A 17,230-nucleotide genomic window follows, 5' to 3' on the forward strand; every position below is an offset into this window, starting at 1 on the left:
ATTGACCGTGTTGACCTCTCATTGACCTTGTTGACCCCCCGTTGCCCCCATTGACCATGTTGACCCCCCGTTGCCCCTATTGACCATGTTGACCCCCCGTTGCCCCTATTGACCATGTTGACTCTCCATTGCTCCTGTTGACCCCCCATTGCCCCCATTGACCATGTTGACTCTCCATTGCTCCCGTTGACGCCCCGTTGACCATGTTGACCCCCCCATTGCCCCCGTTGACCATGTTGACCCCCCCGTTGCCCCCCCGTTGCCCCCGTTGCCCCCCGTTGACCCTGTTTCCCCCCCCCCCAGGTGGGGCCGCTGGCGGGAGATGGTGGCGCAGGGCCGGTTCAAGCGGCGGCTGTCGGAGCGGGACGTGGAGAGCATCTGCCGGGCCATCCTGCTCTTCTGCCTCCTGCACTTCCGCGGCGACGAGGCCGTGCGGGCCTTCGCCTGGGCCCTCGTGGCCCCCCCCGAGAACGGCCGCGCCCGCCCGCCCCACGCCCACGCCGGTGAGACCCCCCAGGGGGGCGCTTTGGGGGGGGCCAGACCCATTTTGGGGCCGTTTGGGGGGTTCCAGATCCATTTTGGGGCCGTTTGGGCCCTTCCAGCCCCATTTTGGGGCATTTTGGGGGGTTCCAGCCCCATTTTGGGGCAGTTTGGGGGGTTCCAACCCCATTTTGGGGCATTTTGGGGGGTTCCAGCCCCATTTTGGGGCCGTTTGGGCCCTTCCAGCCCCATTTTTGGGCGTTTTGGGGGGTTCCAACCCCATTTTGGGGCCGTTTGGGGGGTTCCAACCCCATTTTGGGGCCGTTTGGGTTGTTCCAGCCCCATTTTGGGGCGGTTTGGGGGGTTCCAACCCCATTTTTGGGCCGTTTTAGGGGGTTCCAACCCCATTTTGGGGCCGTTTGGGGGGTTCCAACCCCATTTTGGGGCATTTTGGGGGGTTCCAGCCCCATTTTGGGGCCGTTTGGGCCCTTCCAGCCCCATTTTTGGGCGTTTTGGGGGGTTCCAACCCCATTTTGGGGCCTTTGGGTTGTTCCAGCCCCATTTTGGGACTGATTGGGGGGTTCCAACCCCATTTTGGGGCCGTTTGGGGGGTTCCAGCCCCATTTTGGGGCCGTTTGGGGGGTTCCAGCCCCATTTTGGGGCCGTTTGGGGGGTTCCAGTCCCATTTTGAGGCCGTTTGGGCCGTTCCAGCCCCATTTTGGGGCCGTTTGGGGGGTTCCAGTCCCATTTTGGGGCCGTTTGGGGGGTCCAGACCCATTTTGGGGCGGTTTGGGTTGTTCCAACCCCATTTTGGGGCCGTCTGGGTTGTTCCAACCCCATTTTGGGGCGTTTTGGGGGGTTCCAGCCCCATTTTGGGGCCGTTTGGGCCCTTCCAGCCCCATTTTGGGGCGTTTTGGGGGGTTCCAGCCCCATTTTGGGACCGTTTGGGGGGTTCCAGCCCCATTTTGGGGCCTTTTGGGGGATTCCAGCCCCATTTTGGGGCCGTTTGGGCCCTTCCAACCCCATTTTGGGGCGTTTTGGGGGGTTCCAACCCCATTTTGGGGCGTTTTGGGGGGTTCCAGCCCCATTTTGGGGCCGTTTGGGCCCTTCCAGCCCCATTTTTGGGCGTTTTGGGGGGTTCCAACCCCATTTTGGGGCCTTTGGGTTGTTCCAGCCCCATTTTGGGGCCGTTTGGGTTGTTCCAGCTCCATTTTGGAACTGTTTGGGTTGTTCCAGCCCCATTTTGGGGCGGTTTGGGGGATTCCAGACCCCATTTTGGGACTGTTTGGGGGGGTCCAGACCTATTTTGGGGCCGTTTGGGGGGTTCCAGATCCATTTTGGGGCCGTTTGGGCCCTTCCAGCCCCATTTTTGGGCGTTTTGGGGGGTTCCAACCCCATTTTTGGGCCGTTTTAGGGGGTTCCAACCCCATTTTTGGGCCGTTTTAGGGGGTTCCAACCCCATTTTGGGGCCGTTTGGGTTGTTCCAGCCCCATTTTGGGGCCATTTGGGTTGTTCCAGCCCCATTTTGGAACTGTTTGGGTTGTTCCAGACCCATTTTGGGGCCGTTTGGGTTGTTCCAGCCCCATTTTGGGGCCGTTTGGGGGGTTCCAGACCCATTTTGGGACCGTTTGGGCCGTTCCAACCCCCTTTTCTTTCCCTTTCCCCATTTCTTTACTATTTTATTCTATTTTTTTAATCCTTCTTTCATTTTTTTCCTATTTCCTTCATCATCTTTTTCTTTTTCCCATCGTTTTTCTCCTTCTTTTTACTGTTTTTTCCCTTTTCTCATCTTTTTTCTCCTTCTTGTTACTATTTCTTCATTTTTTCATCTTTTTTTTGCTTTTTTTCCGTTTTTCCCCATTTCTTAATCCTCTTTCCACAATTTTGCTCCATTTTTGCTGTTTTTTGCTCTTTTCCTCCACTTTATTACTCTTTCCCCTCGTTTTTTTTGTCTTTTCCCTGATTTCCTCTTTTCTCTTGGTTTTCCCACATTTCCCCCCATTTTTCCTTATTTTCACTCCATTTTCCTTATTTTTCCCCATATTTTTCCTTATTTTTCCCCATATTTTTCCTTATTTTTCCCCATATTTTTCCTTATTTTTTCCCCATATTTTTCCTTATTTTCCCCCATTTTCCTTCTGTTTTCCCCCATTTTCTCCAATTTTCCCCCTTTTTCCCCATTTTCCCCATTTTTCACTATTTTTCCCCATTTTTCACTATTTTTCCCCATTTTTCTCCCATTTTTCCCCCATTTTCCTCCCTTTTTTCACCCTTTTCCCCCTTTATTCCTTGTTTTCCCTATTTTCCCCCATTTTTCCCTCATTTTCCCCCATTTTCCCTCATTTTCCCCCTTTTCCCTCGTTTTCCCCCATTTTACTCTTTTTCTCCCCATTTCCCTCAATTTTTTCACTTTTTCCCCCCGTTTCTTCCATTTTCCCTTTTTCCCATTCCTCCTTATTTTTCCCCATTTCCCTCCATTTTTCCTCTTTTTTTCCCCCGTTTTTCCCCATTTTTTCCCCAATTTCCCCCTTTTTTTTCCCCTCTTTTTGTCTCTTTTTTCCCGAATTTTCCCCCGTTTCTCCCCCTTTTTTCCTGCATTTTCTGCCCTATTTCGGGAGCTTTCCCGTTATTTTTCCCTCTTTCCCTCCCATCCCCCCCGTTTTTGACCGTTTTCCCCCTTTTTCCCCCCATTTCCAGGCCCCGCCCCCGCCCCCATCCCGCGGGGCCGGAAGGGGAAGAAGCCGAAGCCCCTCCCCCCCCTGGACCCCCCCCAGGCCGAGTGGCTGCGGAGACACAACCCCGAGGGGCTGTTCCAGGACGAGGGCTACCGGAAACACCTCCGGCACCAGTGCAGCAAGTGAGATTTGGGGCCAAAAACGGCGATTTTGGGCAAAAATTGGATTTGGGGCAAAAAACCCCGAATTCGGGCAAAAAAACCCGTATTTGAGGTGCAAGTCTGTGAGATATGAGAGGGAAACTTTGGAGTTTGGGGCAGAAGGTTTGAGATTTGGGGTTCCAGCCCTGAATTTGGGGTGAAACGTCCGAAATTTGGGGGAAAATGGTTTTTTTTTTGCAAAAATTCTAGATTTGGGAAAAAAACGCAATTTTTGGGAAAAAAACCAGTTGAATTTAGGGTGGCAGCCCTGGAGGGCTCTGCCAGGGCAAGGGGGGTGGGAAACACTTCTGACACCGGTGCTCTGAGTGAGATTTAGGGTGAAAAGCAGCGATTTTGGGAAAAAACACCATTTTGGGGTGAAAACGGTGGATTTTGGGATTTAAACCCCGAATTTGTGCTGAAAAGGTTTTGCAACCTGAACCCTGAATTTGGGGGGGGGGAGTCGGTGAGGTTTGAGGGGGAACCTCAGAGACTTGGGGCAAAAAACCCACGATTTTGGGAAAAAAACCCGAAATTTGGGAAAAAATGGAGTTTTGGGGTGAAAAACCCAAAATTGGGGAAAAAAAAAGTCCGAATTTGGAGCGAGTGAAACCGGTGGGGTTTGGGTGAAAAACCCCTGGATTTGGGGTGGGGTTTGGGGTGAAATTTCAGGGGGTTTTTGGGGCCCCAACCCCAAATCTGGGGCGAAAAGCGCCGTTTTTGGGTTCCCGGCCCGGATTTGGGGTGAATTTGGGGGATTTTGGGTCCCAGGGTGCTGCTGAGGGTGAGGATGCTCCACTTCCTGCACCACGACGTCCTCGGCGACGAGGCCCCCAAGGTGCTCGCCGGGACCCCCGCCAGGTGAGGGGGGGTTTGGGGGGCATTTGGGGGGTTTTGGGGGTTTCCAGGCAATTTTTGGGGGGATTTGGGGTTTTCCAGACCCTTTTTGGGGGGTCCCAGACCCTTTTTGGGGGGATTTGGGGGGATTTGGGATCCACCAGACCCTTTTTGGGGGGATTTGGGGTTTTCCAGACACTTTTTGGGGGGATTTGGGGGGATTTGGGATCCACCAGACCCTTTTTGGGGGGATTTGGGGTTTTCCAGACACTTTTTTGGGGGATTTTGGGGGGATTTGGGGTTTTCCAGATCCTTTTTGGGGGGATTTTGGGGGGATTTGGGATCCACCAGACCCTTTTTGGGGGGTCCCAGACCCTTTTTGGGGGGATTTGGGGGGATTTGGGATCCACCAGGCCCTTTTTGGGGGGATTTGGGGTTTTCCAGACACTTTTTTGGGGGGATTTGGGGGGATTTGGGGTTTCCCAGACCCTTTTTGGGGAGAATTTGGGGTGTTCCAGACCCTTTTTGGGGGGATTTGGGATCCACCAGACCCTTTTTTGGGGAATTTTGGGGGTCCCAGACACTTTTTGGGGGGATTTGGGATTTTCCAGACCCTTTTTGGGGGAATTTGGGGTTTCCCAGACCCTTTTTGGGGGGAATTTGGGGGTTTTTAGACCCTTTTTGGGGGTATTTGGGATCCCCCAGACCCTTTTTGGGGGGATTTGGGATCCACCAGACCCTTTTTGGGGTTTTTAACCCAATTTTGGGGTTTTTAACCCGATTTTTGGGGTTTTTAACCCAATTTTGGTGTTTTTAACCCCGTTTTTCCGTGAGATCAGGGTGTGAGTGCCCCTGGTGGAGCAGCTGGAGGTGCCCTGACCCCATTTTTGGGGGTTTTAACCCAATTTTTGGGTTTTTAACCCAATTTTGGTTTTTTTAACCCAATTTTTGGTGTTTTTGACCCAATTTTGGGTTTTTTCCAGTGAGATCCGTGTCTGGGTGCCCCTGGTGGAGCAGCTGGAGGTGCCCTGACCCCGTTTTTGGGGGTTTCTAACCCGATTTTTGGGGGTTTTAATCCAATTTTTGGTTTTTTAACCCGATTTTTTTGGGTTTTAACCCAATTTTTGGTGTTTTTGACCCAATTTTGGTTTTTTTCCAGTGAGATCCGGGTGTGGGTGCCCCTGGTGGAGCAGCTGGAGGTGCCCTCGGCCTGGTGGGACCCCGAGGCCGACAAGTCGCTGCTTTTGGGGGTCTTCAAACACGGTGAGGGGGGGATGGGGGGGCAGGGGGGGTTTGGGGGGTTTTTTGGGGGGATTTGGGGGGATTTGGGGAGGTTTGAGGTGGGTTTGGGGGGATTTGAAGTGGATTTGGGGGGATTTGGGGGGCTCTGGGGAGATTTGGGGGGTCCTGGGGGGATTTGAGGTGGATTTGGGGGGGTTTTGGGGGGATCTTGGGGGGGGATTTGAGGTGGGTTTGGGGGCATTTGAGGGGGATTTGGAGGGAGTTGAGGGGGATTGGGGGGATTTGGGGGGATTTGAGGGGAATTGGGGGGGCCCTGGGGGGACTTGGGGGGATTTGGGGGGTCCTGTGGGGGATTTTGGGGGGTTTAAGGTGGATTTGGGGAGGATTTGGGGGGTCCTGGGGGGATTTGGGGGGGTTTGAGGGGGATTTGGGGGGGTTTTGGGGGGATTTGAGGTGGGCTTGGGGGGATTTGAGGGGGATTTGGGGGGATTTGAGGGGGTTTTGGGGGGATTTGGGGGGATTTGGGGAGGTTTGAGGTGGATTTGGGGGGGATTGGGGGGGTCCTGGGGGGATTTGAGGTGGATTTGGGGGGGTCCTGGGAGGTCCCGGGGGGGGATTTGAGGTGACTTTGGGGGGATTTGGGGGGACTTGGGGGGGTTTTGGGGTGGTTTTGAGGGTCCTGGCTCTGATTTTTGGGGTGTTTTTGGGGCTGTTTTAGGGATGTTTTTGGTGGGGTTTGAAGGGGATTTTTGGGGTGGTTTTTGGGGGTCCTGGGGCTGATTTTGGGGTGTTTTTGGGGTGTTTTTGGGGTGTTTTTGGGGTCCCCAGGCTACGAGAGGTACCACACGATGAGGGGGGTTTTGGGGGTGTTTTTGGGGGTCCTGGCTCTGATTTTTGGGATGTTTTTGGGTCCCCCCAGGCTACGAGAGGTACCACACGATGAGGGGGGTTTTTGGGGGTCCTGGGTGTGATTTTTGGGGTGTTTTTGGGGGTGTTTGTGATAGCATTTGACTATGGGTTTTGGGGGGGGGTTTGGGGGTCCTGGCTCTGATTTTTGGGGTGATTTTGGGGTGGTTTTGTTCGGATTTGAAGGGGTGGTTTCAGAGGGGTTTTTGGGGGTCCTGGCTCTGATTTTTGGGGTCCTGGGGCTGATTTTGGGTCTAGTTTTGGGGTGTTTTTGGGGCCGTTTTAGGGATGTTTTTGGTGGGATTTGAAGGGGATTTTTGGGGTGGTTTTTGGGGGTCCTGGCTCTGATTTTTGGGGTGATTTTGGGTCCCCCCAGGCTACGAGAGGTACCACACGATGAGGGCAGACCCCGCCCTGTGTTTCCTGGCCAAGGCCGGGGGTCCCGACGCCGGGGCCGTGGCGGCCGAGCAGAGGCTGGAGGGGCCCGAGGGGTGAGTGACCCCCCCCCAAAAAATGGGGGGTATTTGAATTAATTTGGGGGGGATTTGGATTAATTTGGGGGGTTTGGGGTTGGTTTGAGGTGGTTTGGGGGGGATTTGAATTCATTGGGGGGGGGATTTTGGGAGGTTTGGGGGGATTTTGGGAGGAATTTGGGGGGGGTTGGGTTGATGTGGGGGGGGTTTGAATTAATTTGGGGGGGTTGAGGTGATTTGAGGGGGATTTGGGGGCATTTGAGGGAGGTTTGGGGGGTATTTGAGGGGGATTTGAGGTGGTTTGGGGGGGATTTGAATTAATTTTGGGGAATTTAAGGCTGTTGGGGGGGATTTCGGGGGGTTTTGGGGGTTTCTGAGTTGGTTTTGGGGGGGATTTGGGGAGGTTTGAGGTTTTTGGGGGGGATTTCAGGGGGTTTTGGGGGGTCTGGACACGTTTTTGGGGGGTTTTGTGCTGATTTGCAGCCCCATTTCTGGGGTCTGTCCCCCTTTAATGCCCCAAAACCCCCATTTTTGGGGTCTTTTCCCATCCCAGACCCCCCAAAATCCCCCCAAATCCCCATTTTTGGGGTCTTTTCCCATCCCAGACCTCCCAAACCCCCCGTTTTTGGTGTTTTCCCCCCAAATTGGGTGCCCCTGATGACCCAGCCATGCTAATACCGACCGGCCCCGGGGCCGGGCTGAGTTCACCCCTCGGGCTGAGGCACCTTTTGGGCTCAAACCGCCCCGTTTTGGGCAATTCCGGGTCGTTCTGCTCGTTTTTGGGTCCTTTTGAGCCGATTTTGGGGTTTTTCTCTCTCCCCCAGGCCGGACTTCGACAAGGACCCCGAGGACCCCGAGTACAAACCGGCCCCGGGGGGGGCTGAGGAGGTAAAAAATTGGGGGGAAAACGCCCAAAATTGGGGTTAAAATCGTTTAAAGTGTCACAGGAAAAATTGGGGGGGTCTGGGGTGACCTTTCTGTGACCTTTGACCCCCTCAGAGTGACCCCCTGGCCGGGCTGGACGAGGAGATTTCGGTGGTGGACGGGGAGGAAGGTAAAGGAAAAAAACAAACCCCAAATCCACCCCAAAAAACGTCCCCAAATCCCTCTGGAAATAACCCAAAAAATCCAAAAAATAATCCCTAAAAAGGCCCTAAAAAATTACCCAAAATACCCCCAAAAATACCCCCAAAAATATCCCCCCAGCCCCCCCCAAAAATAACCCCAAAAGGTCCCAAAAATACCCCCAAATACCCCAAAAATCCCCAAAATACCCCCAAAACGCCCCAAAATATCTCAAACACCTCCCAATCCCCAAAACACCCCAAATGCCCCCAAACCACCCCAAAATACCCCCAAAATATCCCAAAAATACCCCAAAAATCCCCCAAACCTCCCCAGAATACCTCAAACTGCCCCAATCCCCAAAATACCCCAAAACGCCCCAAAACACCCCCCCAAAAATACCAGAAAATATCCAAAATACCCAAAAATATCCAAAAAATATTCAAAAATACCCAAATACCCCAAAATACCCCAAGATACCCCAAAACACCCCGAAGTACCCCAAAAATACCCCCAAACCCCCAAATGCCCAAAAATGGTCCATAATTACCCAAAACACCCCAAACCCCCCAAAAATACCCCAAAACACCCCAAAATCCCCTCTAGAAATCCCCAAAATCCCCCAAGCCCCAAAATCCCCCCAAATACCCCAAAAATTTCCAAAATACCCCAAAACACCCCAAAATACCCCAAAACACCCCAAATGCCCCCAAACCACCCCAAAATACCCCCAAAAATACCCCAAAAATACCCCAAACCCCCCCAGAATACCTCAAACTGCCCCAATCCCCAAAATACCCCAAAACACCCCCCCAAAAATACCAGAAAATATCCAAAATACCCAAAAATATCCAAAAAATATCCAGAAATACCCAAATACCCCAAAATACCCCAAGATACCCCAAAACACCCCGAAGTACCCCAAAAATACCCCCAAACCCCCAAATACCCCAAAATGGCCCAAAAATCCACCAAATCCCCCCAAAACACCCCAACCCCCCAAAAAGACCCCAAAACACCTAAAAATATTCCCCTAAAAATCCCCAAAATCCCTCAAGCCCCAAAATGCCCCCAAATACCCCAAAAATTTCCAAAATACCCCAAAACACCCCAAAATACCCCAAAACACCCCAAATGCCCCCAAACCACCCCAAAATACCCCCAAAAATACCCCAAAAATACCCCAAACCCCCCCAGAATACCTCAAACTGCCCCAATCCCCAAAATACCCCAAAACACCCCCCCTAAAAATACCAAAAAATATCCAAAATATCCAAAAATATCCAAAAAATATCCAGAAATACCCAAATACCCTAAAATACCCCAAGATACCCCCTAAAAGTCCCCAAAATCCCCCAAGCCCCAAAATACCCCCAAATACCCCAAAAATCCCCAAAATACCCCAAAACACCCCAAAGTACCCCCAAAAATACCCCCAACCCCCATGTACCCAAAAATGGCCCAAAAATGCCTGAAATCCCCCCAAAACCCCCCAAACCCCCCAAAAATACCCCAAAACACCCCAAAATACCCCCAAAAATCCTCAAAATGCCCCAAACCCTCAAAGCATCCCAAATCCCCCAAAATACCCCAAAATACCCCCAAAAATCCCCCAAACCCCCCCAAAACCCCCCAAGACCCCCCCAAACCCCCCAAACTGCCCCATAACCCCTTTTTTTCTTTGCCCCTCCCCCTTTTCCAGGCCCCCCCGCCCCTGCCCCGCCCTCCTCGGAGGCCCCGCCCCCCTGGCCCACCGGCTCCGCCCTCACCGCCCGCTTCCGCCGCCTGATTGGCGCGCTGCAGAGGGGAGGGGCGGGGCCTCGGGGGGACCCGCCCCCTCCGGCGCAGGCCCCGCCCCCTCAGCCCCCCAACCCGCCCGGGGAGAGGAGGAGGCAGCGCCGGGGGCGGGACAAGCAGCAGAGGTGAGTTTTTGGGGGGGTTCGGGGCGGTTTTGGGGGTCGAGACCCCCAAATTCGGGTCCGGGGGGGTCGAAAACCCCCAGGTGGGTTTTTTTGGGGGGGAAAAAGGGTCAAAATTGGACGTTTTTAGGTGGTTTATGGTGCATTTATTGCCCTTCCAGGACCTTCCTGATGTGGGGTTTTGGGGTTGTTTTGGGTTGTTTTGGGTTGTTTTGGGGTTCAGGACCCCCAGAATTAATATTTTTAGGGTTTAGGGATTCCGAAATGAGGGGTTTTGTCTCGGTTTTGGGGGGAAAAACCCGAAATCTACTGGTTTTGGGCCATTGGTGATACCTTTATTGCCCTTCCAGGACCTTCCTGATGTGGGTTTTGGGGTTATTTTGGGTGATTTTGGGGTTCGGGACCTCCAGATTTGGGAGTTTTTAGGGTTTAGGGACTCCAGAATTGGGTTTTTTGTCTTGGTTTTGGGGGAAAAGCCCCCAAACCTGTCGTTTTTTGGTGCTTTGTGATGGTTTTTGCCCTTTTTTGCCATTTTCCCCCTTTTTTCCCCGTTTTTCCCATTTCTTTGCCTTCTCACCCCGGTTTTTCCCTCATCTCCAGGTGGAACTGCCACAAGCAGTCGGATTGGGGGGATTTTTGGGTGGTTTTCTATCATTTCTGGGTGTTTTGGGGTTTTTTTTTTTTGCCTTTTTCACCGTTTTTCGACGTTTTTTCCCATTTCTTTGTATTTTTCCCCCATTTCTTCCCATTTCTTCACCTTCTCACCCTGTTTCCTGGGGTCCCGCAGGTGGAGCCGGTGGGAGCAGTCAGATTTGGGGGATTTCTGGGGGGTTTTCTGTCATTTCTGGGTGTTTTTTGCCTTTTTTTTGCCGTTTTTTGTCATTTTTTCCCATTTTTCGCCATTTTTTGCATTTTTTCCCATTTTCTCGCTTTCTCACCCCGTTTTTTGTGCTCCCCCAGGTGGAGCTGTCGGGAGCAGTCGGATTGGGGGGCATTTCTGGGGGGTTTTCTGTCATTTCTGGGTGTTTTTTGCCTTTTTTTTTGCCGTTTTTTGTCATTTTTTCCCATTTTTCGCCGTTTTTTTCCCATTTTTTCCCATTTCTTCACTTTCTTCCCCCGTTTTTTGTGCTCCCCCAGGTGGAGCCGCCGGGAGCAGTCGGACTGGGGGCATTTCTGGGTGGTTTTCTGTCATTTCTGGGTGTATTTGGGAGGATTTTTTTGCCGTTTTTTCCTGTTTTTCACCATTTTTCGCCATTTTTCCCCGTTTTTCCCCATTTTTTCCCATTTCCTCGCTTTCTCCCCCCGTTTTTTGTGCTCCCGCAGGTGGAGCCGGCGGGAGCAGTCGGATTTCCTGCGCGTGGCCTCGACGTTCGGGGTGGAGCTGGACGCCCCTTCCGGAAGGTTCCGCTGGGGGAGGTTCCGGGCCCTGGCGGGGCTCGAGCGCCGCTCGGACCAGGAGCTCACCCGCTTCTACCACGCCTTCGTCGGCATGTGCAGGCAGGTCTGCCGGCTGCCCCCGGACACCAGCCAGGGTGGGTACCCAAATTGGGGTGAAATACCACAGATTTGGGAAAAAATGGGGAGAAAACGGGAAATCGGGGAGAAAACGGGAAATCGGGGAGAAAATCGTCAAAAATGGGGGTAAAATCCTGAAATTGGGGGTGAATCAGGAGGTTAGGCAGGTCTGCCGGCTGCCCCCGGATACCAGCCAGGGTGGGTACCCAAATTGGGGTGAAATACCCCAGATTTGGGAAAAAATGGGGAGAAAACGGGAAATCGGGGAGAAAACGGGAAATCGGGACGAAAATCGTCAAAAATGGGGGTAAAATCCTGAAACTGGGGGTGAATCAGGAGGTTAGGCAGGTCTGCCGGCTGCCCCCGGACACCAGCCAGGGTGGGTACCCAAATTGGGGTGAAATACCAGAGATTTGGGAAAAAACGGGAAAATCGGGACAAAAATCATTAAAACGGCATGAAAATCCCTAAAAATGGGGATAAAATGCTGAAACTGGGGGTGAATCAGGAGGTTAGGCAGGTCTGCCGGCTGCCCCCGGACTCCAGCCAGGGTAAGGCCTGAAATTGGGGTGAAATACCAGAGATTTGGGAAAAAATGGGGAGAAAACGGGAAATCGGGGAGAAAACGGGAAATCGAGGAGAAAATCGTCAAAAATGGGGGTAAAATCCTGAAATTGGGGGTGAATCAGGAGGTTAGGCAGGTCTGCCGCCTGCCGCCCGACACCAGCCAGGGTAGGTGTCGGATTTGGGGTGAAAAATAGAGAAATTGGGAAAAAATGGGGAAAAAACGGGAAATCGGGGCAAAAATCGTCAAAAATGGGGGTAAAATGCTGAAACTGGGGGTGAATCAGGAGGTTAGGCAGGTCTGCCAGCTGCCGCCCGACACCAGCCAGGGTAAGGCCGGAATTTGGGGTGAAATACCAGAGATTTGGGAAAAAATGGGGAAAAAACGGGAAATCGGGGAGAAAACGGGAAATCGGGACGAAAATCGTCAAAAATGGGGATAAAATCCTGAAACTGGGGGTAAATCAGGAGGTTAGGCAGGTCTGCCGCCTGCCGCCCGACACCAGCCAGGGTAGGTGTCGGATTTGGGGTGAAAAATAGAGAAATTGGGAAAAAATGGGGAAATCGGGGAGAAAACGGGAAATCGGGGCAAAAATCGTCAAAAATGGGGATAAAATACTGAAATTGGGGGTAAATCAGGAGATTAGGCAGGTCTGCCAGCTGCCGCCCGACACCAGCCAGGGTAGGTGTCGGATTTGGGGTGAAATACCCCAAAATTGGGAAAAAACGGGAAAATCGTGACAAAAATTGTCAAAACGGGGCAAAAAGCGTCAAAAACGGGGATAAAATCCTGAAACTGGGGGTGAATCAGGAGGTTAGGCAGGTCTGCCGGCTGCCACCCGACACCAGCCAGGGTAGGTGTGAAAATTGGGGTGAAATACCCCAAAATTGGGAAAAAACGGGGAGAAAACGGGAAATCGGGGAGAAAACGGGAAATCGGGGAGAAAATCGTCAAAAATGGGGATAAAATCCTGAAATTGGGGGTGAATCAGGAGGTTAGGCAGGTCTGCCGGCTGCCCCCGGACACCAGCCAGGGTGGGTACCCAAATTGGGGTGAAATACCAGAGATTTGGGAAAAAATAGGGAAATCGGGGAGAAAATCGGGGAGAAAATCGTTAAAACAGGGCAAAAATCCCCAAAAATGGGGGTAAAATCCTGAAACTGGGGGTAAATCAGGAGGTTAGGCAGGTCTGCCGCCTGCCACCCGACACCAGCCAGGGTAGGTGTCGGATTTGGGGGGAAAAACACAAAAATTGGGGAAAAACGGGAAATGGCAGCAAAAATCGCTAAAACGGGACGAAAATCGTCAAAACCGGGGAGAAATCCCCGAATCAGGGGCTCAATTACCAAACTGGGGCGGCTCGGGGGGGTTTCTGTGCCTCCTGATGCCCGAGAGCACGGAGGGCAGGGGCTGGAATTGGGGTGAAAAACCCCGGTATTGGTTCCGATCGCTCGTTAACCCTCTCAGTTGCTAATTAACGGTCCCAATCCCTAATTAATGGTTAATTATCTGTGTTTTTTCCCTCCCAGCCCCCCCCAGCAGTGTCTCTGCCCCCCTTCCTGTCCCTGCTCCGGTGTCTCCGGGAGCAGGTCCTGCTGACCCCAATCACCCCAAATCCCCCATTAACGACTCCAATCACTCATTAATGGTTCCAATCCCTAATCAATCACTAATTAACGCTGTATTTTTCATTCCAGCCCCCCCAGGAGTGTCTCCCACCCCCTTTTCCACTGTTCCCCCCCCCTGCTCCGGTGCCCCGGGGGTGGGTCCTGCTGCCCCCAATCGCTCATTAATGGTCCCAATCCCCAATTAACGACTCCAGTCACTAATCAATCACTAATTAATGGATGTTCTCTCTGTTCCAGCCCCCCAGGAGTGTCTCTGTCCCTGTTTCTCTCCCTGCTGCGGTGTCTGCGGGAGCGGGTCCTGCCCCACCCCGGTTTGGGGGTCCCTGCTGCCCCAATCACCCCAAATCCCTAATCAATGATTAATTAACTGTGTTTGTTCCATTCCAGCCCCCCCAGGAGTGTCCCCAGCCCTCTATCCAGTCTCTCCCCCCCTGGCCCTGCGCTGTCTCCGCCGTCTCTCCCTGCTCCGGTGTCTCCGGGAGCGGGTCCTGCCCCATCCCGGTTTGGGGTCCCTGCTGCCCCCATCACCAATTAATGACTCCAATCACTAATTAATGATGTTCTCTCTGTTCCAGCCCCCCCAGGAGTGTCCCCCTCTCTCTATCCAGTCTCTCCCCCCCTGGCCCTGCGCTGTCTCCGCCGTCTCTCCCTGCTCCGGTGTCTGCGGGAGCGGGTCCTGCCCCACCCCGGTTTGGGGTCCCTGCTGCCCCCATCGCTCATTAATGACTCCGATCACTAATTAATGATGTTCTCTCTGTTCCAGCCCCCCCAGGAGTGTCCCCAGCCCTCTATCCAGTCTCTCCCCCCCTGGCCCTGCGCTGTCTCCGCCGCCTGTCCCTGCTCCGGTGCCTCCGGGAGCGGGTCCTGCCCCACCCCGGTTTGGGGTCCCTGCTGCCCCCATCACCAATTAATGACTCTAATCACTAATTAATGATGTTCTCTCTGTTCCAGCCCCCCCAGGAGTGTCCCCAGCCCTCTATCCAGTGTCCCCCCCCCCTGGCCCTGCGCTGTCTCCGCCGTCTCTCCCTGCTCCGGTGTCTGCGGGAGCGGGTCCTGCCCCCACCCCGGTTTGGGGTCCCTGCTGCCCCCCTCGCTCATTAATGACTCCAATCACTAATTAATGATGTTCTCTCTGTTCCAGCCCCCCCAGGAGTGTCCCCAGCCCTGTACCCCGTGTCCCCCCCCCCTGGCCCTGCGCTGTCTCCGCCGTCTCTCCCTGCTCCGGTGTCTGCGGGAGCGGGTCCTGCCCCACCCCGGTTTGGGGGTCCCTGCTGCTGTCCCGGGTGCCCCCCCCCGGCCCCCCCCTGCCCCCCTGGTGGCTTCGGGGGGTCCACGACGTGGAGCTGCTCCGGGCCGTGGCCCGGCACGGGCTGGGGGGGCTCCGGGGCCCCCCGGGCAGGGGGGACACCCCCGGGGGGGGGGACAGGGACCCCCAGAAGGGGCAGCAGGAGGAGGAGGAGGAGGAGGAGGAGGAGGAGGAGGAGGAGGAGGAGGAGGAAGGGGGGGACAGCGAGGAGGAGGAGGAGGAGGAGAGAGGTGAGTCTGGGTTTGGGGGGGGAAATCCCGAATTTGGGGGGCTAAAATTATCATTTTCGGGGGTAAAATCCTGAATTTGGGGGAGAAAATCCTGAATTTGAGAGGGTGAACTGTGAGTTTTGGGGGAGTAAATCTTAAATTTGGAGGGTAGAATCCTGAATTCTGAATTATTCTGAATTATTCTGACTTATTCTGAATTATTCTGAATTATTCTGAATTATTCCGAATTATTCTGAATTATTCCGAATTATTCCAAATTATTCTGAATTATTCCGAATCATTCTGAATTATTCTGAATTAGGGGGTGAGTTCTGAGTTTTGGGGGAGTAAATCCTAAATGTGGGGGAGTAAATCCTGAATTTGGGGAGTAAATCCTGAATTTGGGGGGTAAAATCCTGAATTGGAGAGGGTGAACTGTGAGTTTTTTGGGGGAGTAAATCCTGAATTTGGGGGAGTAAATCCTGAATTTGAGAGGGTGAACTGTGAGTTTTGGGGGAGTAAATCTTAAATTTGGAGGGTAGAATCCTGAATTCTGAATTATTCTGAATTATTCTGAATTATTCTGAATTATTCTGAATTATTCTGAATTATTCCGAATTATTCTGAATTATTCTAAATTATTCCGAATTATTCCGAATTATTCTGAATTAGGGGGTGAGTTCTGAGTTTTGGGGGAGTAAATCCTGAATTTGGAGGGTAAAAATCCTGAATTTGAGAGGGTGAACTGTGAGAGTTTTTTGGGGGAGTAAATCCTGAATTGGGAGGGAAAATTCCGATTTTTGGGTCTTTAAAAAAGAGGGAAAATCCCCCAAATTTTGGGGGGTGGGGGAGGTGTAAAAAATATGGGGAAATTCTGATTTTTGGGGTTTGAAAAAAGAGGGAAAATCCCCCGAATGTTTTTGGGGTGGGATGTAAAAAAAGGGGGGAAAAAAATCTGATTTTGGGGGTTTAAAAAAAGAGGGAAAATCCCCCAAATTTTGGGGTTTTTTTGGGGGATAAAAGACCCCAAATTTTGGGAAGGGAGAAAGTTCAGATTTTGGAGAGGGAGGTAAAAAAAAAAAAAAAGGAAAAATTCTGATTTTTGGGGTTTAAAAAAAGAGGGAAAATCCCCCAAATTTTGTGGTGGGGGAGGTGTAAAAAAATGAGAAAAATTCTGATTTTGGGGTTTAAAAAAAGAGGGAAAATCCCAAATTTTGGGGTTGGGGGAGGTGTAAAAAAAATTTAAAAATTCTGATTTTTTGGGGTTTAAAAAAAGGGAGAAAACCCCCAAATTTTTTTTTTGGGGGGGTGGAGGAGGGGTCAAGGGTTTGGGGGGTCCCGGGACCCCCCCCAAATTGCCCCAAATTCCCCCAAATTCCCCCCAAAAGCAGGTTTGGAGGTTCCAGAGGAGGAGGAGGAGGAGGAGGAAGAGGAGGAGGAAGAGGAGGGGGAGGGGGAGGACGAGGATTCCCCTCCCCCCCCCTCGGGCGAGGGGGGGTCCCCAAAAATGCCCCCCCCCCAAAACCAGCCCCGCAACCTGCTGGGGTGGCCCAAGGTACAAAAAGGGGGGGTTTTGGGGCATTTTGGGTCGATTGGGGGGTTTTTTTGGAGGTGTTTTGGGGGGGTTATTTTGGGGTCATTTTGGGGGGGTTCGGGGCTGGGTTTGGGGGGTTTTTTGGGGTGATTTTGAGGGGGTTCGGGGCTGGTTTTGGGGGGGTTTGGGGGGTTTTTTGGGGTGATTTTTGAGCAGTTTTGGGGGCATTTTTGGGGGTGGTTTTGGGGTGATTTGGGGCTGGTTTTGGGGTGTTTTTTTTGGGGTGGTTTTGGGGAGTTTTGGGGCTGGTTTGGGGCAGGGTTGGGGCTGGTTTTGGGGTAATTTTGGGGGCTGGTTTTGGGGGTGATTTTGGGGTTTTTTTGGGATGGATTTTGGGGTGATTTTGAGGTGATTTTTGAGTGATTTGGGGTGTTGGGTTTGGGGTGGTTTTGGGACTGGTTTTGAGGGTAATTACGGAGCACTTTTGGGTCTGATTTTGGGGTGGTTTTGGGGCAATTTTGGAGCAGTTTTGGGTCTGATTTTGGGGCTGTTTTGGGGGCTATTTTGGAGGGCTTTTGGGGCTGGTTTTGGGGTCAGTTTTGGAGGCTGTTTTGGGGCGATTTCGGAGCAGTTTTGGGGTTTTTTTTTTGGGGCGATTTCGGAGCAGTTTTGGGTC

General features: G+C 52.6%; 1 protein-coding gene across 1 annotated transcript in view; it reads left to right on the forward strand.

Annotated features, from left to right (window-relative positions):
- LOC127465099 (chromodomain-helicase-DNA-binding protein 8-like) overlaps positions 1–14,958 on the forward strand; it is a gene marked incomplete at both ends in the record, with an annotated part of 41,055 nt that extends 26,097 nt beyond the window's left edge. Inside the window, 10 exons of the mRNA XM_051775558.1 lie at positions 304–503; positions 3,178–3,337; positions 4,127–4,216; positions 5,352–5,455; positions 6,717–6,831; positions 7,638–7,701; positions 7,813–7,867; positions 9,581–9,800; positions 11,121–11,329; positions 14,647–14,958. Of these exons, the coding sequence (XP_051631518.1) occupies positions 304–503; positions 3,178–3,337; positions 4,127–4,216; positions 5,352–5,455; positions 6,717–6,831; positions 7,638–7,701; positions 7,813–7,867; positions 9,581–9,800; positions 11,121–11,329; positions 14,647–14,958 (1,529 nt within the window). The remainder of the gene's footprint in view (positions 1–303; positions 504–3,177; positions 3,338–4,126; positions 4,217–5,351; positions 5,456–6,716; positions 6,832–7,637; positions 7,702–7,812; positions 7,868–9,580; positions 9,801–11,120; positions 11,330–14,646) is intronic.
- Between the last annotated feature and the right edge of the window lie 2,272 nt (positions 14,959–17,230).

The sequence above is a fragment of the Manacus candei genome, unplaced genomic scaffold (genome assembly GCF_025592945.1).
Source record: "Manacus candei isolate 608988 ecotype Guabito, Panama unplaced genomic scaffold, ASM2559294v1 h1tg000311l, whole genome shotgun sequence".
NCBI lineage: Eukaryota > Metazoa > Chordata > Aves > Passeriformes > Pipridae > Manacus > Manacus candei.